This window comes from Scomber scombrus, chromosome 15 (assembly GCF_963691925.1).
Source record: "Scomber scombrus chromosome 15, fScoSco1.1, whole genome shotgun sequence".
In the NCBI taxonomy this organism is placed as follows: Eukaryota; Metazoa; Chordata; class Actinopteri; order Scombriformes; family Scombridae; genus Scomber; species Scomber scombrus.
Genome location: NC_084984.1, coordinates 25,906,812 through 25,933,313, shown reverse-complemented (window position 1 = coordinate 25,933,313; position 26,502 = coordinate 25,906,812). Strand labels below are relative to the sequence as shown.

General features: G+C 39.6%; 1 protein-coding gene across 1 annotated transcript in view; it reads left to right on the top strand.

The window, feature by feature from the left end:
* The first annotated feature begins 798 nt into the window (after positions 1-798).
* shroom3 (shroom family member 3) overlaps positions 799-26,502 on the top strand; it is a 68,934-nt gene continuing 43,230 nt past the window's right edge. The window contains exons 1-2 of the mRNA XM_062434822.1: positions 799-1,334; positions 10,531-10,685. Coding sequence (XP_062290806.1) covers positions 1,155-1,334; positions 10,531-10,685 — 335 coding nt within the window. The 5' untranslated portion in view covers positions 799-1,154. The remainder of the gene's footprint in view (positions 1,335-10,530; positions 10,686-26,502) is intronic.

Here is a 26,502-nt window from a genome sequence, read left to right as displayed (position 1 = left end):
GAGTGTGTCCATTCAGAACAGGTAGAAACACTCTCACCTTTACACATGATCAGAAATCAAGTTCATTTGAAGCATAATGAGGCCTTAAATTGTTTCCTGCATGCATGAACCTGATCATCAAACAGTCGACGTAAACTCTGGTTGCTGTAAATCAGTTCACAGTGAAGCGTGTAAACGATTTGATCCAGCAGGCACTTTAATCTGGTTCTCCACAATAATCTGGTTCCAGTGTGAATGGAATCAGTGTCAGACCTGCTGCAGCAGAGTTCAGCTCTGCTGTGGAGGATTGGATTACAGCTCATCAGCACACACACACAGGAAACACTTTCAGTCCAATGTCCCTCTTTTCTATTCACTGCTCCTCTCTTTTCTCTATTTCTAATTCTTCCCATCTCCCTTCTTTCTGTCTGTCTCTCCTCCTTTTTTCTTTCTTTCTTCCTTCCTCCCTGTCTTTAATCTAGGTTTTAATACCTTCCTTTTTACTTTTTTCTTTCCTCAATATTTCCTTCCTTCCTCTCTTTCTTTCCTACTTTCCTTCCTTTTAAATCTTATATTTATTTGATCTTCTTTCCCCTTTCCCTTTCTATTTCTTTCCATGCCTACATCTCCCTCTCCTGTCCCCCTTCTGTCTCTCTGTCTCACTCCACCTCTCTCTCTCTCTTTCTCTCTCCTACTCTCTCTCTCTCTCCCCTTTCTCTTCGCTCAGTGAGTCGCAGTAAATCCTATTGTGATGCTAAACTGATTTTCGGAAGAGAGAGACAGACAGAGAGGGAGAGAGGGAGAGAGTGGAGGTTTGGATTTGTCTTTCAACAGATCTGATCTGATCTGACCTTCTTTCATCTTTAACTTTGATCACTTTCTCTCCTTCGGGAAACTTTTGAACCTCGTCTCACACTCCAGCTGGTGGTTTTGGGGTGTTGTTGGAGGCTGTCTGCCGGCCGGGGACTGAGCCTTCGGGAATGCACTTTGCAGGAAACGCAGCTCGCTGCTCGGACACCTCCTGCTTTCTTTTTTTCTTAACGAGGAGTTACAAATGAATGAAGGACATGCGATCGTGAAGGAGAGAAAGTTTTCTTCTGTCTCCCCTCCTCAGTCCGCCGGGCCGCAGCCGGGCTGAGGGCATAGGAGCCCGGATTGAGCGCTCCCTGGACGGCATGGAGACCGGTGGTGCCGGCGGCCGGGCGGGGCTCCAGCAGCAGCAGCAGGCGGCGGGCGGAGGAGGAGGAGGTAGCGGCGGCTGGGTGCTAGTGGAGGCCCGGCTGCAGGGAGGAGCACCGTGGGGTTTCACCCTGCAGGGCGGCCTGGAGCATGGAGAGTCGCTCATCATCTCCAAGGTACGAGACTTTGTCATCATAATGTGAGACTATGTTCATTTCCCCCCCTGATATCTTTCCTCTTACTTATTGACATTTAGGTCAATGGATCTATAACTATTGTAACAATTCTCCCCTATGAGTAAAGGTCATGCATGTAAAATTTATTTAGCCTAAGTAAACATACATTAGTACTGCCAAGAAAGTTTGCTTAAGCAGACTAATAAAAGTCATTATGATAATCACCTGTACGCTTTTGAATACTAGGCTATTTCAATTTAAAGTCATCCCAGTGATTTTACTACAGCACTTTCAGAGACATGGGGGGCTCACAAGAGACAAATGAAATAAAGAATGAGCAAAATCAAAGCAGCACAGACCAAGATATCATGACTTTTAGGTCAAAGCATGGGTGAAGTTTCAAAAACACTGGATCCTACAATTCCCATAATGCAACCAACAGCAATTTTGTTTGACTCCTTGCTTAGTGCGTCCACGACTTTGTCCCTTGTTTGTAAAGGTTTTTAGTTCATTTGTAGTCTCCAAACAAGTGCAAAAATGCTTCTTAAAGCCTCAATTTGGAGCCTCAAAATATAGTAAAATCCATGTAGTTTGTGGTCAATTATAAATAACTTATATTGTTTAATGTTAATAATGACAAACTGTCACATCTAACTTTAATATCTGACTGACAACCCCCTTTTAAGACAAGTGAGTTGACAGCTTTACACTGTAGTTGCTTATAGCTACCATTAGCTTCTCAGCACAAGCAGCTTCACCACCTTGAATCCTGGAGGTTCTGAGTCAGAGCTTTTACTGTGATATGCCTAAAATGGTGATATGATGTGCTTAAGACTTTTTTTTTTTTTGAACTTACTTTTTTATTTGACACATACAAACAAACATACATAAATTTAACAAACACCAAGGAGATGTATATTGTATAAAATTACACTTGCTTGAGATTCTTGAAACTGAAAGTCTTTTCTTTTTTTCCATGTTGAATATTCTTTGTATATATCAGTCCGTGTTCTTGTACTTGTATGTCATATTTCCATAGTCCATTTCTCCTTTCTATTCTGCCTTGATTGGCATGTTACCGATTACGTGAGCTTTGCCATTTGGAAAAACAATATTAGATACTTATATTTGCTTAAGACTTTTAACTGGAAGATTCCAACTAGCGTTCACTACTCGCACGCTGTTGCTGAATTCACCCTCGACAACTACTGAAAATAATGTGATGCGATCAGCCAACTTTTTTATTGTTTATCTATGCGAAGACTCTTTTCAGCACAAAAACATAGTCCACTTCCTGTCTTCTTAAATCAACGTAATACAGAGACCAATGCCATTCCTTGATAAATCCATCTTCAGCTGAGTTTAAATAGTACAAACACCAGTTTTGTGTTGAAATGTTTGGAAGCACATTTTTGATTTTTAAATGATGAAGCACCCAGCACAAGCATTAGATATGACTCGTCCAGTGACTATGATAGTTAATAGTATTCTAGTGATTAATTGGTCATTTGATCTATCTGTAACTAAGTGCAGGAATCAGCAGCTCTGCTCTATTTCCTCTTCTTGCGACTGTATTAAGGAAAATGACCGCTAATGATTGCGCTTCTGTTCCTACAGCTGTCGTGGCCTCATTTTATTAAAATGCAAATCAGCAGGCTGGTGTGTGTGTGTGGGGGGGGGGGTTATTCTGGGATGAAGGCCAAACGGCTGTAAAATAGGACAAGAATGTGAATTATGTGTTTTCCTGGGTGCTTTCAGACACACTCATGCTTTTATTTTGTACTGTACTCAGTTTGTCCCAACAACCGCCTGATTGCCGTTATCTCTCTCCTTCAGCGTCTATCCATTTCTCAATATTGCTTCTTGTCATTTTTCATTTTTTGTTAGTGGCTTGATTGTTCCGTTTCATTTTTTTGATTGTTCCTTTCCCTTTCGGTCTCCGTCTTTTTTCTGTCTGCCTGTTTCTACATATCCAATTAATGTCTGTTCGTTTTGTGAAGATCACCATCCACACTGAAACAACAGGAACATGTCTAAAAGTCATCTTTTTCTTGTTGGTTGGCAAACAATCAAACAGCTGGTCCTCTCCAACATAATTCAGTATTGGGACAGTTTCAGGTGGATAAACCTTGTATTATCCCTGATATGATAGGCTACAGGTTAAAAGGGTGAGTGACAGATCTTTCTAATGAATGATGAAAGTTGTTCATGGTTCCATTCACAGATTCACTATTTCTAACTAGGTGGTCCATTAGAAACAAAATCTTAAAATTGGGAGTAGTATGAAACATAAGGAGGCTGTTACTTGTTGTACACTTGTGGTAATGCAGTTTCAATTCAGCCCTATCAGATGTTTTGTTTAATCATTAATAGATTTCCAATAAAGGGACGTGTCAATCTGGTAAAAGACTTCTGTGTTGGATGATATCACGTGTCCTTGCTCATGATTCCTCCAAGAAACCTCTTCGCTTCGTTATGTAAGCAGAAATAAGAGCACTGAATGGCCTTCATGATGGCGGACACTATCAGTGTTCTTGATATTATCAAGTAAGCAGATTGGGATGTAGCCTCTGTCTCAGAAGTGGTTAAAGGTCAGCCATTTTTTCAATAAGAGTAAAATAATAATACTAATATAATAATACAGCTTTAGTTCGCTCTTAATTTTCTTTTCCGTTCTGGAATCCTCAGCTTGCATCACTGCAGTACATTTCTTGTAGTTCTGAGCCAGGGTCAGAGATCACGGTGGAGGTTTCCCTTAATCCAGGCAGTTCAAATCAGGTTAAACAGCTTTAATGAATCTTAATCTGAAGGTCTCATGACTGGCATCAAACTGTGTGCCTTAACACGTTACACCTTCAAAATGTAGGTGAACAGTAAAGCTGTTAACCAAACTTTGCTCTGTGAACATCTACAGCTACTTCCTGGTTCAACTTTGGTCTACTCTGCTATTCGTCGTTTTGCATGTTAATAAGTAACCAGTAACATCATCATCTGAAAACAATCCATGTCAATCTATCCTGACAGTGTATTCAAACAAAACCAATGCTCAACCTACATAGACCAACAGCAACTGGGCTGGAGCATGAATGGACCAGAGTCCTTAAAAACACTCTGAGGGGTGTTTACCTCGTCCATGTCAAACTTCCATTGGATGCTTCACCTCAGCACTGATTTGCTGTCACTGCCTGATCACTAAGATCTCATTTGGTATAGTGACAGCTCTGGAGGGTCTATATTTATAGAATGTTACAATCTGTAACCGACACTATCCGTAAGAAATGTTTGGTAGTCCAACCAGCTGGAACTGCCTGGAACAAAGCTCAGGTGCTCAGCTGATCCATGACAACCTGCAGCTTTCAACTGCAGCAACTGCAGGAACAGACACAACCTGTCACATAATGAACACATATTCAAGAGGGTCCAGGATGAACTCCACGTCCTGAGGCCAATGCCAATAGACCATACTCAGACCCAGTTGCTGTAGACTGACTCAGAACCATGGTGGAGTCTTAGTTATTAGGACCTGCTTAGACCACAAGCCTAAAGATGTAACGTCTTGCTCATAGTATCAGACTCAGACTGTTAGGGGCTCCCACCAGTTCCCAACCAATGAGCGAAGACCCCTCATTGGACACTCCAACAATTGCGTTTGATGCATGTCAGACACTGCTGGTGTCTGTTGCCCATAAGTCCCACTCAGCTTGAAAACAGGTACACAATGTTCTTGATGGCTCTGAATGAGCCCTGTCAAGGCTGAGAAAATAACTAATGATTTCACAGTGGTGTCACCAGGGTTATCTAAGCCTGGACTATACGTTGGCATTACAAATTCTGCATTACAAACTGGAGGTATGCTTAGAAAGACATAGGTGTTTACCAGGCAGGGAGAGTCTCATTAAAGATGCAACCATCTATAGCATTATGGGGAATGTAGGATGCAGTGTTTTTGGGGCTTGAACCTTAATAAGGGACTAAAAGTCTGAATACCTTGACCTCTGCTACTTTGATTTTTTTTTGCATTTTGCATTTTGCCTTTATTAGGTAGTGATCTGCCAAATTTATGGAAGCGCAATACTAAACCAAACCAAAAAATTAAATGTTTCTCTAGTTTTTTCTTGTTTTTGTGTAAAAGAATAGACTAAACCATATCCATAACCCCTTCAGATGATACAAAGAGAGAACAAGAAATTGAGTTGAATGGCACACTTGTCCAAAACTGAAGGTACGACTTGAGATGAGTGGTCGCAGGTACATATCCCTTCATTTTAACTACTTTTTCACAGTGGAGCCCCCTGCTTCTGTCTGAGGATATTTTTCCCAAATCACACAGTCTTTATTGATTAGAGGAGGTATGTTGTTTTAGTCACGGTATGAACAGGCTGAGCTGCTCTGTTTGGATATCTCTGTCTGCAGGATAATGAATTTCAGCTGGAATACCAAAGTCAGTGACACACACGCTCATGCATACACACACACACGCACACACACACACACACACACACTCACTCAGTAAGTGATTCTGCTGGCCTTATTTGGGTATATTTATTCCTGAAAAAGGCCAACAGTGTAGGGATGTGTACTGTTATACAGAGCTGAGGAATGGTTTACATTTAACATTGGTGTTCTTTCACATCTGAGAGGATGTTTAATTTCCTTCACGTGTGCACAGCTCATTAAACGCACATCCCATCTGTGTTACTTTCTTGTGTGTCACTACTACATGTCAACACTTATGTAGATAAATTTGAAAACCAATGTTTGTCAGTGGCCTTGGCCTCACACTAATCTGCCATTCATTGTTGTGTTTTTAGAAATATCATTATATTATGTGTTTTGGTTGCTATGTTTTGCCTTCTCAGGACCACTGTGCACAGGTGATAAAAGTCATTCAATGCCTATAATACATGATAGTGAAAGGATAGGGAGAACTCTTCAAGTGTTGGAGCTGCAGCACGTAGGCTTTTGTTGAAAAGTAACCCATGTCGTAATTCAGAAAGAGGGTCAGACACACCCTACGAGAAATTCTTGGCAGTTGTTTTAACATCCGAAGAGCACCAGATGGGTGGGGTTTATTGTTTCAGAGCAGTGTTAGATACCTTTGTTAATCACAGTAAAGTATGTGAAAACAGCTATCAAATAAGGTCCCTTTCTTGTGTTTGTTACTGTATCTCACCACTCATAGTGAACCAGACCTTTCCCAGGTTATATAACCTGATCTTTGGAATTATAAAAGGGATTTTTCATATCTTGAATTTGAATGTCCTGGTCAGATCCAGCAATGCCAACTGTGGAAACCAGGACATTTTCATTTTAAAAGACAGGGTGGACATTGGGGGGGGACACCTGTCAGTCAAGGCAAACATGTCTCCAAACACACCTGTCAACACGCTTCTCTTAAGACTTAAAACATCGTTAAAATACCAATTACTCTGAAAAAATCTGTAACCTGAGAGTTGACTACTATTGTCTATTTGTAGAGAGAAGTTTGGGGTTTTCCCATCCACTTCAATACTGTGAGAGTTTTCTTTGAGCAGCATTTAGTGGCCTGTATCTTTTTAATCCCAAACACTGGATTCCACATATAGCTGTGATGGTTGCCATCACAGCTAAAGCTTAGTAGGTTCAAATTAGTAGTTTGGGGGACCCAAATTGAGCTTTCCACTCAAGCGGAGTGCAATTCCTGCACTTTCCACTAAAATGTACAATCATGCCTGCAGCATTAGTTACCATTTCCACCTGGAAATGTATTATCTGTATCTTGTTCTGGTATCTGGTTCATGACATCTGATCAGTCACTTTTGCATATACTCCTCATATGCAGTTCAATTCGATAAATCTTTATGTATCCCTGTTAGGGGTATTGTACGCAGCAGCTCGCTACCCAGGTCCCAAAATAAATAGGAGAAAAGCTGGCAGACAACAAACACAGGGCATCTTAGGTCAAGGGGAAGCAATGTGGGATACTCTTAAATGTATCTGTAGTCTTCCATCTAAATATGGATACATTCATGTTTAGACATACGACAGCATTGCGTCCAAAAACGCAGGCTCTTCCTTTTTTGGTGTACTAAAAAGAGTTGTAGATACGTTTTGCGCTGTGTTGTGCCAATGAAATTTGTACAAGAACACAAACCAGGAAGAATATCTAGGTCACTGTGCTAATCTTTTGCTTAACACGGTACCATAAAGATGGAAAAGATAGGCTACTACTACCAGTATGGTCAACTTTCAAGAGTTAAACAAAACGGCCTCACAGTTCAAAATCCAAAAGGGAGTAAAGGCTAGCAGCTTTCTCATGTCTGCACCCCACCAAAAAGATTCAAGTTTCAGGGTACCAAGATGAGCTTTATTGGTCGGGGTTATGATGACTGAACAAAACAGATCCTTTCCCAAGTAATGTTTTTTCATGCTTTTTCATGTAAGTTATCATTTTGAATCGGGTTCGAGAAAATGCAACAGTCGTCTTTTTTCACATTGGTGTGAAGTTCTTTTACATGTTGTGTCTTGATGTGCAAGGGGAGTTGCCAGGTTGCAGCCTTTAGTGTACCCAATTAATTAAGGCCTTTTCATACTTTCTGTGTTCCGTGTCCGAATGCAAGTCCACAGATGTCCATCGACAAGTAAAAACATGAAAACGCTTTAATGGGGCAGACTCCCTGAGCACATCGAGACTCTGAGTGTGGGGCACTTGGTGCAATTCACCCTGTTCTCGGCGGTCCGCAGACCAAGAAACGTTCCTCACGTCCGCACTAACAAACAGGGTTACCAAGTGGTAACTTTCCAGAGTTGAAACCAACCAGTCTGTGAATATTCCACACCGTTGTGCTGTGTTTTTTCTGATCAGCCTTTAAACACAACAATTTGTTATTCCAACCGGATTTGCTGGATAATATGTCATTGTCTCACCGGCACTTTAAACAGCACGCCTACACCAATACAACCCTTGTATTGTTTTACACAGAATGTTTTCAGTCTGAATGTAGCTGAGGAGTTCCTGGATGTTCTTGAACAATAAAAAAAAAAGTTGAAAAAAGAAATAGGACAGCTTAGTGAGAACAGGAATACAGTACAAACAGTTTGCTTTTCTAGCACATGCGCGGCTGACATGCCTGCTATGTGTACAGTCCACGCGGTCACACATTTTGGGCTGCATGCAGACGTCCACAGAGGGTCGCACAAACCCTCGTGTACATGGATGGATGACAACATTGACATCATGCAGACCCTCACGGCCACGCATATGCATAAATCGTGTCCTGTTAGTCCTGACTGAACTATCTGACCTAACCATGCGTTATCACAGCTGCAGCACACTACGTGTTTTATTTCACATAATTCATCTACCAAACACAGCAAGCATTCAGGAATCCAGTCTGATCTGATGACGTATGTACAGAGACATTTTGACAACCAGCTGAGTGTTTGATTGAGCTTATCTCACTGGGGACTAGACAACAAGACAATGTGACCTTAGAGAGGACAGACACACACACACTCACACACACACTCACTCACACACAGAGGGATAAACAGACAGACGCAGACGTCCTGATACAGTTGCATGCACACTCTGACAGGCTGTTAAGAGGCATCATTGGCAGTGCTGATAAAGCAGCGGGTCATGCTGATATATGCAGTATGTGTGTGTGTGTGTGTGTGTGCTTCTGTGTGTGTGTGTCAGAGTGGGAGTTTCAGTTGGATCATCATGAACATTGAGGAGTGATGAGAGATCTATGGGAAATTTGTGTTTGAGTGTGTCATTAGGATTTTTAATGAACATAATGTGAAGTTTTGAATGATCACAAAGTAAAAGAAACACATGAAACTGACCCTTCGCTACACTCTGCCCTCCCCAGCCCCTTTATTATTGTTGGAAGCCTTCAGTTTTTGCACGGCACGCATACAGTTTACAATAATAACATAGACAGATGAAGATAAAAATCCAACCGTTGACTTTGTGGGCTGATTACAACATTCGCTTATAGATTTGAATAGCTTAATAGATTAAGATCAGCTGCATGAGATGGTTAGAAACTGTCTCCATCTGACTTGCTTTAAAACAGTAACGGCCCAAATATGCATTTGACGGCCATATTTGAATTGTGTTTACTACTTAATGTTTTATCTTGTACGCTATCCACATATTTTGTTGTGGCTGCAGCTTCCGTGGTAGCTCACGCTCTGTGAAACACATTGTGCTTCCACGAGGAACGAAATGTGCTTGTATAAATAAGGTTTCGCTTGCTTGCTTGCTTACATACATGATGTCATGCTAAAAGACTGGGGCTAAAGCTAACGGATCCCAGGCAGATGTCAGAATCCTCATCAGTTGATTCCTACATGGAGAAGACATGGAAATACAGAAGCAGCATCTTGTGTTGCAGTGTAGAGCTTCTGAGTCCTAGTATTACAGTACAGTAAGGAAACATGTGATTACAGATAATGAAAATAATGTAAGTTTTCACTACTCACTACTGTAGGAAGAGGCTAGTTATTCAGGCTGGCTAACATTATGTTAAAGTGACAATCACGTTTTAGAAAGGTGCACACAACATGAGGAGAAATCCAAAGTTTGACAGATCTGCTCTGCTTAATTGTATCTACTAAGCAATGATTGGACAATCAGAGTTTCCAAGTGGTCAATTAAATTGGAAAAGACAGGCGAAGAGGCTGTAAAGTCAACTGTGGACAATCCAAGAAAAAAAAGAATAACTTAGAGAGGATGTAAGGATGACAAAGCTGGCAAACTGCCAAGACCTCATACTTTTCCAAACATTGACCCTGGACATAACACACACACACACACACACTCACAAGCACACACACACATACACACGCACACACCACAAGTGTTTCCTACCTACCAAAAAATAGAAACTCTGATAACGCCACAGCAAGTGTGACTCAACAAGGCAGCTGTGGCGCCGTGTGTTAAAGAAACAGTCTTCTCCCGAGTCAGATGAGAGGATGGAAATAAGTTTCATCATGTGTATCCAGTACAGGATGTGTTTAGCCCAGCTTAACACAGTGACTGCAGGCAACGGAGACCACTGACCTGCAGACGAGGAAATTTGGGAGCTACATACACACACAGGAAAAGCAGGCAGGAAATCATTGACATCTGCAGGGCACATTTACGCTTTTCCATCTTTTAAATAAATATAGCCTAACTGTTTTTATTTGTGTGTCTGTGCAGGTGGAGGAGGGCGGTAAGGCGGACCGCTTGGAGCGTCCTCTGCTGGTGGGGGATGAGATCATCATCATTAATGACATTGAGCTGACTGGATACAGACAGGAAGCCATTGCTCTTGTCAAAGGATCGTACAAGACTCTGCAGCTCACCGTCCGCAGGTACAAACACTGTGTGTGAGTGTACATGTGTTACACTTCTGCACGGGCCTAAAACTGACACCCAAAACTAAACCCTAAAATTCTCTGTGTGTGTGAGTGCTTGTTTTTGTTACCTTATTGGGACCATGTCCTTGTCAGGACCAGTAGTCCTTATGGGGACCAAAGCACAGTCCTAATGAGGCTAAATGTCATTTTTGAGGTCTTGGTTAAGGTTAGTGGTAGGGTATGAATTGAGGTTAGGTAAAAGTTAGGTTTTGTGTGTTAGGGTTAGGGTTAGGATTAGGCAGTGAATGGAGGTCAATGCAATGTCCTAACAAGGATAGCTGCACAGACACGTGTGTGTGTGTAGGACAGAAAAAGGTTGACAGCAAAATCTCTGGCTGATGTATAATACTGAGCAGGAAATATCAGCGAAGGGGAAAACACCTCATGAAAAGTTAATCATCACTTTAGATGGAAAAGATAGTGACTTTTGAAAAAATGATATATGAAAAGAAATATTAATTTACTGATGACTTCAAATTTTTATACCAGTAAATATTTAAAGCAAGTAATAATATGCTTACTCAATAAGACAAATGCATATCGAAATTATAATAATTTACTAATAAGTAAATTACTTAAATAATCATTAGGATCACAGTTAGCTTTTATTGGGCTATAAACAGCTATATCATGCTAATGTATTATTAAGAGTGTATTAAGTTATCTTCCTGTTTTCATTGCTGTCAGATAGTGTTGTTCATAATCCCTGCACACAGTCTATATGAATGACCGACTGTTATGGTATTCACAACTCAATAAATTGCCTCCTTTATTTATTTCTTCTTGCTTATCTCCTGACAGTCAGTGTAATCTGTGCTGTTCAGGATTCTACTGTATATCCTGGTTCATAGTCCAAATCAGATCTAATGGTCTCAAATAAACACACACAGACAGGCAAAGACTCTCTGTTGGCTGTTATCTGTCATTGCTCATCACTGATTATGACATGTATTGTACTTGCAGTTAATTATTAGGTAAAAGTTAACTCACCTTTCTCTTTATCTACAAGGAAGAAAGTAAACAAATAGCTATCTTAAATAGTAGTGATGTTCTTTCTTCGAGGAAACTGTCTGATGAGGTAGATTTTGTCACATGGAGAGCAGAGCAAAGTACAGCAGGCAGGCGTAGAATACTTAGCAATTCAAGTTGAGGCACGGGAAGAAGGCAGATTAAGCAGAACAGAGCTAATTTAACAGACAACCGGACATGACTTAACTGAAATTGAATGATTATAAACTGAACATCGGTGAAACACATGAGGTAAGGGAGTTAAGGTGGGAAAACACTGGAAGTAAAGTTAACAAAACACAAGGCGAAAATGTTTCAAAATAAAACAGGAACTATAGCCTACTTAAAGTCTGAACACAAATATAGAAATTCCTGGCAAGATATGACAGATTTACTTATCCAAAACCCTTTGAGCCACAGCTTCGCTAACCTGAGCTAACTGCCTCGTTACAAATACACTCATGTTAGCTTATAATTCCTTGACACATCACCTCTACCACGCTGTAGGCCTGTGTCACATGTAAATAGTACAGTTGTCAAGCTACAGTGCCATATGTATCGAGATAATGATCCATTGCTCGGATAATGATTCAAGCAATGCAAGCTACAAATCTAACATAATTAGTAACACAGTTCTGGGATTTCCTGAATGAATTCAAACAGCTTTTAATCACCTCAAGACGCAAAGTGTTAGCATAACCTTTTACCTTTGTAATAGTTTATTTGATAGACGATTTAGTTTGATTTATTACTATTTGTTTGAGCACTCAGTTTAAGTTATTATTCATGTCTGAGTCAATGTTACTTAAAAAAACAAAGCTGATGTTAGACACGCTTTAAAGGTAAGCTTAATACACATGGGTGTTCTATATTGCATAGCATCCCTGTCAGTATTCAGGCTGATGCCTTGCCAGGTACAGAACCAGGTATGTATTTGGGTTTGGGGTGTGACTGCTAGCAATTGGCTGCTGTTGCTACTGCAGCTTTTGTTTACTGGAAGACGCATGAGAGGCATGACACAATATAGGACTTTAGACCTCAAACAGAAACACACACACACACACACACACACACACACACACACACAGTAGGACAAGTGTAGAAGCACACATGGCATTGTAGGAAGGCGTGGCAAGGAGGGAAGGCGTGAGAATTCTTCCCCCAGACGATTAGTGTGTGTTTTGGTCTGGTTGGCTTTCTGCAGGGATCTGATGGGAAACCGCGAGGAGTCAGCCGCTGACAGGTCTGGTCTTTTTTAAGTACATATATAATCTGTTGACTTCTACTGTGCTAATATGCATATTGAGCTTGTTCTGAGGCTGACTGGGAGCTTTGTATCCTGAACAATGAACCTTGCTTTGCATGTTGTGGCAGTGCAGTGGACTGTGAAGCTGGTCAAACTCAGCAGCTGCATACCTGAGCTGCTTTCACCTTTGGACTATAGTGTCTTGCTAGTAGACATAATTGCACTGGTGGCCTGAAAAATTAGAAGATTGTCAAAAAGCTCTGTTATTCGTCTTTTTGCCGAACTCCTGAAAACAGAGACTGTATACGTAGTGTACCTTTGTTTTTGAGAAATAATGTTTGTTATTTTAGTTTGGTGTGAAGGATGCCTCAATGCTACAATACCCCTGAGCCTCAACTGATGTTACTATGGAGAAGAGGTCTGAATAGGTTTGTGAAGTTGGGGGAGCTATTTCAGGTGCCCCAGGTTCTGAAAGTAAAAAATCCTATTCATTCTCCCCATAGACAACATTACATGACTCCCAGTTTGAGCACTTCAATGGCATGAAACTCTCCTACTTAAATCATCAGTACAAACGATGACAGTAGTGTTAGAAAATATCTGGTTCTTTAATAAAGAGTTCAAGGTACAAGGTAGGTACTGCATACATAAGAATTTCAGGGGTGGAAACTACAACTCCCAAAGTGCATTTTGGCAAGGCACACCAATCACCAAGCTTAAAATTCAGTCATGTGCATCACACGTGGTGGGTAGATTGCAATGTTCAAAAAACTGATATTAGATTCAATTTACCATTCATTGCTCTCTGATTCGAACCCATGGTTTCTCCATAGCAACAAGACTCAAGGGTGTTGTTATATTCTTCGCTGTCTGCCAAAATCATGGGCAATGTGATTTCTTAGAAAACAAAGTTGAAATAAATGAAACTGGTGGTCATAATATAATCCTATTGAGGAGATTGTGTTAAGAAATATTTGAAATGGGAATACCTAATGGGGAAAAACCCACAGAACCAGTGGCCTCTCCCACTTTGCAACTCTATTACAGCTGTAGAAATTGCAGAGCGCTTTGTCATTCCATTAGGGACCACAACCCGTCGCTATAGTTACTGAACTCATCCCAAACATATCTAGATAGTGAACCTATTTAGACTGGATGTTTTATTATTTATTGTTTATTCAAAGCAGTATGTTTCCCCTTCAACTCGACGTCAGCAGAGCACGCAACAGAATTTAAAGCTCTGTGATTGGATGTTTCTTATTGAAATGCACCTTGGGAATTGTAGTCTACTTCTATCCTTCAGATTTTTATATCCACATAGGCTTGGATCTTGAATGAACACAGTTGTTGATGATTCATCCAGGATAGTTTTATGTCAATCTGTGTGCTCCAGATGTCAGTTAATTAACATTGTCTATGAGGAAGTAGACAAGACTTTCACTTCTGAAACCCTGGATGCTTGAAACATAGAGCCTTGGAAGTTGTATCTTTTCTATTTTGATGTAGCTAAGCTAACAGTTTCCCATCTCAACCTTATGTGTAACCACTTTCTATTCACACACCTCCGTCAGCTCACTTCCTGCAGCTGTAAAGTAGCAACTACTCAGGAAGACGACAATAAACATTTATTGAATTGAACTGATGTTTATTGCTGCATAAGAAGAGTGTGCGTCTGTGTGTGCGCTCCATTCAGCAGGTGTTATAAAGGTGTGTGTGGCTTCAGCAGGTGTATGTGTGTGCTTTCCATCCTCTGTGTCAATTAAAACAAAAGGTGTGTGATGTCGACACTAAACACACCTGTGAAACTCAGCCTTGCACGCCACACTGGTCTCTCTCTCTCTCTCTCTCTCTCTCTCTCTCTCTCTCTCTCTCTCTCTCTCTCTCTCTCTCTCTCTCTCTCTCTCTCTCTCTCTCTCTCTCTCTCTCTCTCTTCCTGCTGCATGCCCTTTGATTGGTGCATTATTCAGGTGAGACCCGATTGGCTGAAAACAGTGAAGTAAAGACACACACACACACACACATCAGACACAGAGCCACAGACACTCAGAGAGAGAGACAACCATGCCATTAATGGCCTCAAAAGGAACTGAAAACAAACCAGTGTGTTTTCTGAGGAGCTGCACATCAGAGCTGTAAGTGTGTGTGTGTGTGTGCATATTTTCAGGGTTTTGTGTGTGTTTGTAAAATGGAGTAGAACATTTATTATCTGACTGATCTGTTGTTTGTCAGACTTCTTAGTTCTTACTGACCACTAACTGGTTTCACATTAGGGATTTACTAAATCAATTTAGGCTTCTTAAGAAATGTCTTATCCAATTAACATTTAAGTGATGTGCAAATTGGTTGCTAGGAAACATTGGTAGCACTGTCCAATCATAATCAACCAATACCAATTGTGTAAACAAGAATTCACTGTAGCATAATCACAAACTATTTACTGCAAGAGGAAGATACTAGATTATGTTAAGCTAACAAACATTATTTGGTCATTTAGTCTAACGTTACTAACATAACACTTAGTAATTTGAGGTATATGTAATGTAGTGTCATATCAGATATGACAGCCATATTCTTTGTACCTTTTTTTAGCTCTTAAAACTTAACGGATAATTTATTAGCAAGCTAACGTTAATTTTGTCGAATCATTTAGCTAGCTTAGGCAACAGTTCTACCTAGCAGTTCGTAGGTGTACGTAAATTGTGTTTTAATTAGTTTTAATGAAGTTTAAATCTCCACTACTGTAGTACACTGTTATAGAAATTGTGGACGAAACTACAAAAAATAAAATATAACTTGTTATAATCTGGATTTTACTCTTTAATGGTTCCTGAAAATAAAACAACGAAAAGAAAAACAGTATTGATAACCAATAACAATAATAGTGCTAGAGATACATGCTCTGACTCATTTCAGATATCTGAGCATATTTTGAAAGTGAACTAATCATTTTTGCTCAGTTGTATATTTGTTGTTTCTAAGCTCTGGATAGTGTCAGACAACACTTCAAAACACATTTTTAGCCAACAGTCTTCAGCAGGTGACGCCCATTTCAAGCTGCTGGGAGTGTCTGAATTAAAAACCTCTGATGGCCCAGTGGTGTTTAAACTAAAAAAGACACCAGCCTGTAGGAATGCAGTGGTAATCAGTGTTTTGTGGCTCGGCTCAGTGGACACTTACAAATAATTTTCCCTAATGACCTTCATCACCTTTAAAACCTCTGTGTGCATATTGCTGACCCAAATATTGACCTTTGACCTGTGTAAACCAATTATCGCTGTAATCTTAATTCAGTGAAAATGTAACTTGGAAGTGGCAATATGTAGTGAAAGGTTATCAGACAGGTCTATAATATAATATATCAATCAATACATTTTTTTTTTACATCATATTTAAATTATTTATTGATACATTATATATTTTTGACTTGTCTATGCATTTTTGTCAGTTTTGTGGCTCCATACTTTTCTGGTGTATTGGGCGTACAACACCCAGATCAAAAATGAGGCGCTCCAGCCTGCACATAGCTGCCAGATCTGGACAGTTGATTTGAGTAGTTGAGTGCTGTAACTATTTCTTGGCAAACAAAAGATGGGTGCAGTGATTTCCCGGAGTCTTGCCACCAGCGTGAGCTTGCCAGGCAACCACAAACGGTTTTTAGGATTAAGCAAAGGAGATACTGTGTGTTCATTAGAGAGCTTTAGATGTGTATGTTTGAACTTTGAACAGAGCCAGACTAACTGTTTCCTCCTGTTTCCAGTCTGTATGCTACGCTAAGCTAATATCCTGTACTTCACATACAGACAATCAATCTTCTCATCTCACTCTCATTAAGAAAGAGAGCATGTGTCTCCCAGAATGTTGACATACTCCTTTAAAGTCTGTATAGACAAATTAGCTGATGTTGGAAGCAGCCTGCTCTTAGATGGATTTAACAAACTGGTAGAACTGAGAGCAGCTTTAAAAAATTTACTTTTTTTTTTGTCAATCCATTTCCTTATTGTGTGTGTAGAGTGGGGGGTGGATGGGGTGTGTGTTCCCCTTTGGAGCATGTGTGTAGCGAGTGCCTTCTTTTAATTGATACCTGACACTTGTGGCTTTGAGGTAAAATTATCACCCCACTCACTTGTGCTGTGTTTGTGTGTGTGTGTGTGTGTAAGTAAATGTGTATCGGGGTGATTCATTCAGGTTTATTATTAGTTTCTTGTGTGTCGCCCAAAATACGCCCACATAAAATGTTGTGTTTACAATGCTCCTTTTGTCCTGTGTGTGTGTGTGTGTGTGTGTGTGTGTGTGTGTGTGTGTGTGTGTGTGTGTGTGTGTGTGTGTGTGTCTGTCTGTGTGTGTGTGTGTGTTCATTACCTGTATTAGTCCTCGCCCTGCACCTTGCAGCTGTTTTTGCAGTCTGTTTTGTCTTCTAATCCCCAGTAAGCAGCAGTCTACACTCCACTGGTATCACATTACTCATGAAGAAAACAAAAAGTAAGAAACTACAGACAGGAGGTACCGGCTGGTCAAAATGCAAACCAACATTTGTTTGTGTTTTTCATAATGACGGTATTGTGAGTCAGTGCAGAGAGCTGTAGGGACGTGATGTACATTATTACAGAACAAACAACGTACTGATGACTTTGCATTGACTCTGTTGGAATGTAAAATGTGATGTACTTTAAAGGAAAGGTCATTAAAATCGTCAGGTTAAAGGTGCATCCTCTGAGGCCAATGAATGGCAATCCATCCAATAGTTACTATGATATTTCAGTTCTGGAGTAAAATGATGGAACAACCAACTGACCAATTAACAGACAGACACACATAAAATAATACTAATACAAAGAGTAATAATTGACCTGGTTTGCTGTTGTCTTGTCAACAGACATCTCTCTTATAATGTTGATCTATGGAGAAATGCTTTATGTGCTGCAGAGGATTTTTTTAGTTGCAGTATTGCAGTTGGCCTCTTGGACAATGATAACAGCTTGGTCTCACTCAGTTGCATTCGCCCAATCTATTTTTGATGAAGGACGCATCAAGCTGCAGAGAGCAGATTGAGCTGGGCAGGAAGTCCAGACACAGAAACAACATAGAGCGTCCGGTTAATTAATAACAAAGATCACACCCGTACAGACTCCTGATCACATATCAACAATAAACACAATTAAAACAGACGGATAAAGAAACCATTTAACTGTGTAACATACTCACCCATGTAACAACAATCAAGGATAAAAGACTGTACCGTAATTGCTGTTGTAGCAGTGCAGCTATATTTGAAATATGGCTGGCTTGACCACAGTCGAAGCGCTCTGCATCTGAAAACACTCCGGGTGGATTATAAAGCCATGCAGAGGAGGGAACAAGCCTGCGTTGCAGCTGTGCCAGGTGCAAGCAAGACGTTAGAGCCACTGTGAGGGTTAAAGGAGAATGAAAGAAGAGACTCTGAGAAAAAGAAAGGAGACTTTATACTAGAAAAGTCAAAATATTAAGAAAAAAGTCTATATATTATATATAGTTTTTTGCCTTTTAAAAGAAGTTCTAACAGAAAAGTATCTCATTAAAGTCATAATATTAGCCTACTATTACACTACTATTACGTTTAGTTGAATTCCCAGTTGTGGTAAACTTAAATTACCTTATTATCCTTGTAATGGTGCTTTTTACAACATACATTTGGAATTGTCATGGTAGGGAAAGTGCTAGTTATGTTATTAATCACATTATCAATGCCTCTGTTAATGCCTCCCAGTAAGTCACAAGAGTTTGATAGAAACTGGAACAGCCATCATTCCTTTTATTCTGTCCTTTTACTATATTATGACTTTTATTCTTGTAAAATGTCAACTTTAATCCTGTCGTTCTGTGACTGTTTTTATTATATTTATTATACAATATTATGATTTTTGGGTTGGTCACCAGACATTTTTGAGAATAAACCTAAAGTGAATCTCAGCGTAGCCTCTGTAGCATCTGTAGCATCTGTAGCATCTGCTCCACATGTCAACAAACACCAGAATGCAGCAGCTGTGGTTAATATACTGGCACTGGTTGAACCCGTGGTGCTCACACTGCATCCTCGCTTGTGTATTTTTCAGGCAGGTAGTTGTTGTCCTGTCGGTGTCTTCAATGTGAACCCATTGCAGTCAGTCAGTCAGTATATTGTGTGGAGCAGGTTTGGCAGGCTGTCTCGTCCTGCTCTTCACTGGTCTCACAGTATTTACATGTGCTTCGTGTTGTTTTTGCGAATCGGACCGAATGCAAAACCGGCCACGAAAGACAACACCGGTCTGTCATTATTCAGAACCATGTGTTCCAGCAAACATTTTGGCTATAACCACAACGACCAATCACAGCACAAGATAGTAAAATCTGAATCAACTCAGCACGTACAGCGCAACATGATATGTTTCTGTTTATCATTACTCAGTAGATCTTTGTAAGAACTAGGGCCAGGCTGATACTGGATTGTTTGGGGGATGGTGCCAATACCAATATTATGGAGAAAAAGAATTCCAATATTGACATACCGGCCAATAATGTCATTACACAGAATATACACGTGAAAGACAGACAGGAAAAGGACTATATTTTGAAAATATCGAGATACATTTTCAAATCCATCTTGAGATTGTCTGTCTCTCTGTCATCAATAAAACCTTTGGGCAGACATTTCATATTAAAAGCACTATGGGTCTCAAAAGTCATGATCCCGCCCTTTCCTGGTATGCTTTTAATGTGAAACACCTGCAGGAAGTGTTCAATTGAATTGACAGTAATGTTACTGATCAAAAAGCAGCAAAGTAGATGTGTTTTAAATGTATTAGTTAGTATATATAATATATTTAGGTCTGTCACAATAATTACGTTATCGACTTATCGTAAAATAACGTAATTATCAACATCATTTTGTCTATATATCAGCTTATAGTATGATACGTGGACATTACCTTGATCATTTTTCGATCTCAGTATTGCCACACTTCACATTAGCAGCTAAGAGGCTATTCATGTCACATTGGCTAAACAAGTAGTGTCCTCCATTCCTCACTGTGTACATCCTGAGTGGAGACTGCAGAAGAATTAAAGGTAAATAACTCTGTCCCCACCCATAATGACAGTCTGTGTTTTTACACAAGTGTAGCACACACTCTACAATCCCATCCCCCACCCCCCTTGCATTATTATGCTATTATATTATCATTATATCAGTGGTATAAAATGATCTTTAAATGAAAATAATATCGTTTATCACGATTATTTCTGAGACAATATATCGTCCAATAAAAATAGTTATCGTGACAGGTCTAATTATATTTGTTATTATTGGTAACAGCTGTCATTACAAACTCTTTATTTGAATCTGTTTTTTTAAGAATGTCATTTATTTTAATATAGATCAGTGTAAAAATATAAGGTCTAACTGATACTGGATTTTTGGAGCCAATGCCAATACTGATATTAGGGAGTAAAAATATTCCAATATCAAAATATTGGCCAATAACCTTTAGAGAATATATACATAAACACACCATTTTTGCAATGAGCCCTTAAATGTGGTTATCAAACACTTGTGACATAGAAATATAATGGTGGCATGATATTTTACATTTTAACAGTTTAATGTATAAAATGACTTAAACATTAAACTTCACTGGGAATTTAATTATTATAAATAACTATAAATAAAAAAAATACATAGAAAAAAAAATCATGTATATATTAAACTTTAATTTAGAAAAAGGATCAATATACTTAAAATGCTGCCTATGCAACTTTTAAAAAATGTATATATTGCCGTTACCAATATATCTGTGATAGGCCAGTATATTATCATATATATATATATATACTTATATAGTATATCGGTCAGGTTCGACTAAGAACAATGCTTTATTTAAATTCAGTAAAAGCACAGAGTCTCAGTCCTTTAACAAGAGAGCTGTGGTGCGTTAACTACAGGAAATGACAACTGAATGCAGGGGGATTAGCAGGGAATGGATGCATTGTAACAACTGAATTCAATTGTATTACTATAGAAGAAGAATTGTATATATTATATTGTTATAGATAAATAGAATTATTTAAGTTAATCAGAATCCATTACACAATATTAAAAATTAAAATTAAATAAATTATAAAATAATGTACTTACTGGTATATTTTAAAGCCACTACATGTATGTGGGATGCTGTCTCACTATGATTGTACAATTTTTTCGTACAAAGCGTATACAAATATAACTTGAAAATTCAGCATATAGTAGCTTTAACATACACTTCATGGCCAAAGGTATGTGGACGCCCCAGTATTCCATCTATAGTTGATTGTTGAACATGTTTTTTTTGTAGTTCCTAGTTTCAGTCTTTCCACAACATGTTGAAACCATGAATGAAAGCAGCGAATCAGACAGCAGGGAGGTGAGAGAGTTTAAAAGCTGAAGAGAAAACGAGGAGGTCACGCAGCATACCAGCACAGTTATCAGCAGTGTGTGACTGTGATGATGATCGTGGGTTATAATAACAGTCATCTTTGTGATAGCAGGAATATTTGTTCCAGCTGTCGGCAGCGGGCTGTGACCTTTGACCTCCTTAGATTTGGTTAATGATGATGATAGGGCTGAAGCTCACTTCTACTGACTGTAACTGAACTGTGGGTGACAATACAATAAGTTTAAGTTAGTTCATATTCGGGTTGGTATTTCATGTGTTTTTCATATATTTAACATTTCTATTCAGGTTTTTTTAACTATTTGAAATGTAAATACACACACAGGTGGATTGAAATTTTGGAAATAGTCCGTAGTGACAAATGGTGTCCGAGAGGAATTTGACCACTTTGTGTTCCAGCAGGTTTTAATCACAGTTGTGTAGCTGTCTGTAGCTGTCCCTCCCTCCGTCTGTCTCTCTTTGTCTCCTCCATTCATCTCCAGTGACTCTCTGCCTTTTGTGCTCTTTTGTCGCCGGTTGACGTAATCGAGCTGAATGAATGTTTGAGTTTCTCTGCGTATAAAAAAAGAAGAGGAAGGAGTCATTACAGGGACGAACCGCCACGAAACCGTTTCCCCGGGCAACCACTGTGTATGTGTGTGTGTGTGTGTTTGTGTGTGTATTGACGACATTGTGGAGACACCGAACTGTTCACACAGTGACGACACCATGAACCTAGATATTGGACAATTCCACACAACCCCAGATTACATTCAATGATAACGTTGCTTTTTTAAATATATATATATATATTCAAATACATCTACCTGCTGTTTAAGAACTGTCAAGAAAGTCATCTTGCAATGTGTATAAGTAACATATATCATAATGCTGATCTGCTGATTCAGTTGTTTAGGTAACCATAGTAACGTGTTCGTGTCATGGATGAATGTGGGGATTTCCCCTGATGAATTAGAAAGTGAAAAGCAGTTCAAACAGAGTTGTGTAGTGTATTCTAGCAGTTCTTGGTTCAGAGGTAATATTACTGTAATTTTATGGCACAAGACATTGTTTTGACAGCCGAGAAGATAAGGTGAAGTGTCACAAGTGTTATCTCCTCTCATGGGTCCACGTAGAGCTGATAACGCAGGATGACATCACCAAAAAAAAAAACCCTGATACGAGTTCCTCATTAGTCCATTTTTTACTCCCATTGGTTTATTTGTGATGAGTCAGTGAAAGGAGCTGTGAGGAAATGTGCTGTTTTAAAAAAATGTGTTTTTATTATACTAAATAAGTCATTAAGCTGTGTGCATTTCTGTGGACTGAGCATTTTCATATTTTGACAGTATTTATACAGCATATAGACCTAATGTATGATCAAAAAAGAAATGGAAATGTCTCTTTCTACAATATGTCCTCTTTAAGAAAGATTGTTGTAGATGCTGTTTACAGCGGGGTTGAGTCGATAGAGATGTTTCTATTTGTTTCCTGCCAAGGTATATTTTCCTTCCATCCTTCAGTATCACTACTTGTATAAGATGAGTGCAGGGATTGTTGTAAATCAATGAGCAGGATTGGAATTACAGGATTGCATCAGTGTGATCAAGTCCCATAAGTTGTCAGGTATTTAAGGCTTTAAGGCTGTGCAAAGTGGGCGTCTGTCCTAGAGTCTCAGATCTCCAGGGTTCCTGAAGGCTCCAGACTTAATGTGTATAAGTTTTGTTTGGGAATATTCTCCACTGAAGCACAATATCTTATTTATATATCTTTATATAATATTTATTTCAGCTTTGTGCTTCTGTAATGCATATACCCTAAATTAATTTGTGTTCAGTCAAATGCCCACACAGCAACACTGAGGCCAGGTACTATTCTAGCTCGGAGAGACTGCACAGAGAGTCAGGAATGGTGGGGGTTAAGAGGGGCCCAGCAGGTCATTTTTTTGCCATTGGGGGGGTGTAATCCAGCCAAGGATAATTAACTGGATTAACCAAAAAACAGTAAACAATGAGCTTTGAAGAAAAAAAAAGCTAACATTGATAACTCTAAAGACCTATTAGTTGTTTCCTCAGCTTTCAACCGAATCTCGTGGCCTTCCTCAGCACATGGAGTTGCACGGTTGTCATGGAAACGGTTTAGTTGCTGTCACATGACTTGAGAATGGAATTTGAGTCAAATAACGTGGGGGTCGGTGCTCCTCTCTGTGAGGGTTTCCTGTCATAATATACAGTGTATCTGCAACCACAGCTGACTGTATGTAAACAGGCTTCAAACTGCTACAATGAATACATTAATGAAAAAAACATTTATTTAATATTGTGCATAGTTCCTTATAAAAAACAATAAATAAAATAATGCATTTTTGGCTCCTGGTGATGTTTTGTAGTCTCCATGAATAGTATTTTCTGTAATATTTCCTGCAGTACTTCCTGGTTCTTCCTGGTTATTTTTACTTTTTTTCACTTCGTAAGACAAATTACATCCTCATTCCGACAACCAGATTTTTATTTTGTGTATTAGCCTCCACCGAGCACTTTTGTTAGTGGATATCAGCTTTAAAAATCCAGTTTACCCGTTACCAGATTTGGATTAAGCCTTGGTGGACGGTCTTGGACCTGGTCCTGGTCCTGTCAGGGTAAGGAACTGATTCCTTTTTGGTGCAGATCCGGGAATGTTTCTGCAAGGATTTCCTAAAAACTTCCAGATAGGGCATCGCTGAACATTTTCTCATGAACTTTTGAACTGAATGGAATGGAGAAAAAAAAAACCCTCTGCCACATGTGTCCCATGATTGTCTGTCACTTTGTGTATAATTTGTGGGAATTTATCATCTCCCCCCCCTGCGCCAAATACAACCTGGCAAATCCTCAAGAATTTAAAAAAAGGAGGCAACGTTTTTACGCAGTTAAACTGAAGGTTAGAAGGAATCAGACTCTCCTCCGGGTGAGCGCTGCCGTTTAACCTCCGGATGCCACGCTATCGAACTCAGGTGAGAGAGAGAGAGAGAGAGAGAGAGAGAGAGTGGTGTGTGTGTGATGAGATGGAAAGTGGAATGTGACAACGCGGTGCCTCCTGTTCAGGTGATTTCAGGGTGTTGTGGCTGCCGCGCATTCCTCTGACCAGCTCGACAGGTTCCACTTAAATGGGCCTTTCTCTCTGTGCACCTGCGAGTGAGTGTGTGTGTGTGTGTGTGTGTGTGAGTGTTTTTTAAATCCGATGTATGAAGTGTGTTCTGAATGCGCAGCGGTGGAAACTCCTTGATTAGTGGCATACAGTACGGTGAGTCTGGGTGTGTTTGTGGTGTGTGTGTGTGTGTGTGTGTGTGTGTGTTTGACAGTGTATTGTGTTCTTTAATCATGTCTGTTTATAAAGGGTTGAAGGTTTAAATGGCTCTGCAGGGTGGAGGCAGGAAACTAATGACTGAGGCTTTTGTTATAGGATGACAACAGTGTTTTTTTACATATATTTTAAGATATTGAAGGCTTATTTTTAACAGTTACCTGAACTGTACTTGAACCACAGGATCATTGTGAATCTGAGGGACCCAAAATATAATATCTACATACAGTTTAAAGTCAATAAGGACAAAAAAATCTATAGAAAATGTGTAGAACTCACATCATCTTTTGGGTAGTTTTAACAGCACATCATATTATTTCACATAATTTAAATATATGAAAGACAATAGGGAAATCATTTAAAGAGAGAAATGGGAAAAGGACACACACGTTTAGTTTCATTTCCTATTTGAATTCTCTCTTCTCTCTGTCAGTTTGTCTTTTGCGTCATGTGATTGGACTGGAGTAACTTAATTGTATAATCATGCAAGATCTTTACCATATGTGTTTACATGCCAAGGAATTGTGTGTATACAGGTTAAACTGTGGTGTTAAAAGCATGTTTAAATGTTGAATTATCAGCCGGGTAAAAAAAATGTAAGACTACAATCAGATTGATGATCTGGCCAGCAGAGGACGGCAGTGATTTTTTTTTGGCATGCGGGCTCTGAACTATATTGGAGGAGAGCGAGGGAGTGACGATGATGATGATGATGATGATGATGATGATGATGATGATGATGATGATGATGATGAAGCCTCAGAGGTGGCGCTTCTGACATGGTATGTGAACACCAGCGGCAGGCATGGCTTATTTGACGCACTTATTTGGTATGATGCATCTAGATTAAAGGCTTCCTCTGTGAGCATCCGAAACCTACCCATAACACCCCTCTCTGCATGGATTGGGAGACATTAATGCATATCTTTGGAGAAGCATAATTCCAGTTAAAGGGAGCTGCCTTTTTGTCTTAGCAGTCCTGCCAAAAGCTCAGAAGCATCAGTCTACATCGTCATACTGACACAACCAAATATCTACATTTTAAGATGCTTTTATCATCTAAAGACAGATTTTACTGTGGCATCGACAGATCTGGACGCACCGGACCACTGTACACCCTGGCTGGTGGGTGATGTGGTGGGTGAGAACGGCAAATTTGGGCGTTTGGTTTTTGCTCGGCGGTTTTCGACATGGATAAACCTCATTTGCATAACGTTGAGATTGATTATGAAAATTCCGATACAGCAGTTGGTCTGTCAACTCACTGCGCCGTCTACATCAAGCACTGCACGGCTGTATCATCTGCTCTTAATAGAAAATTAATGGGATCCGTCGATTTGATAACCATCAACAGATTTAGTGTGTCTGCACCCTAACTAGATAAGCTTGCAACATTATGACTGTGTGCGACACATATCCCATACTGTGCACTTGCATACACTAATAAGTATGTGGGCAGGTTCAACCTCAGAGAGTACTGAGGTTTTTTGGAGAGTGGGTTTTTTGCTTTTCTGATGGAACTAAGCTAGCAGTTTCCCCCTGGTTCCACTCTTTATGCTAAGCTAGCTTAAAGATATTGCGGACCTCTCTATGCCAGATAAACAGAGATGAAACCGATAAAAACAAAACACTAAATGTTGGACTGTTCCTTTAATTACAGGTGTACAAATAAATAGTCAGCAAACAGTCATCTGAATTAACCTGTTTATCCAATTTGAATGTGTGTACGTGTGTGTGTGTGTGTGTGTTTGTGTTG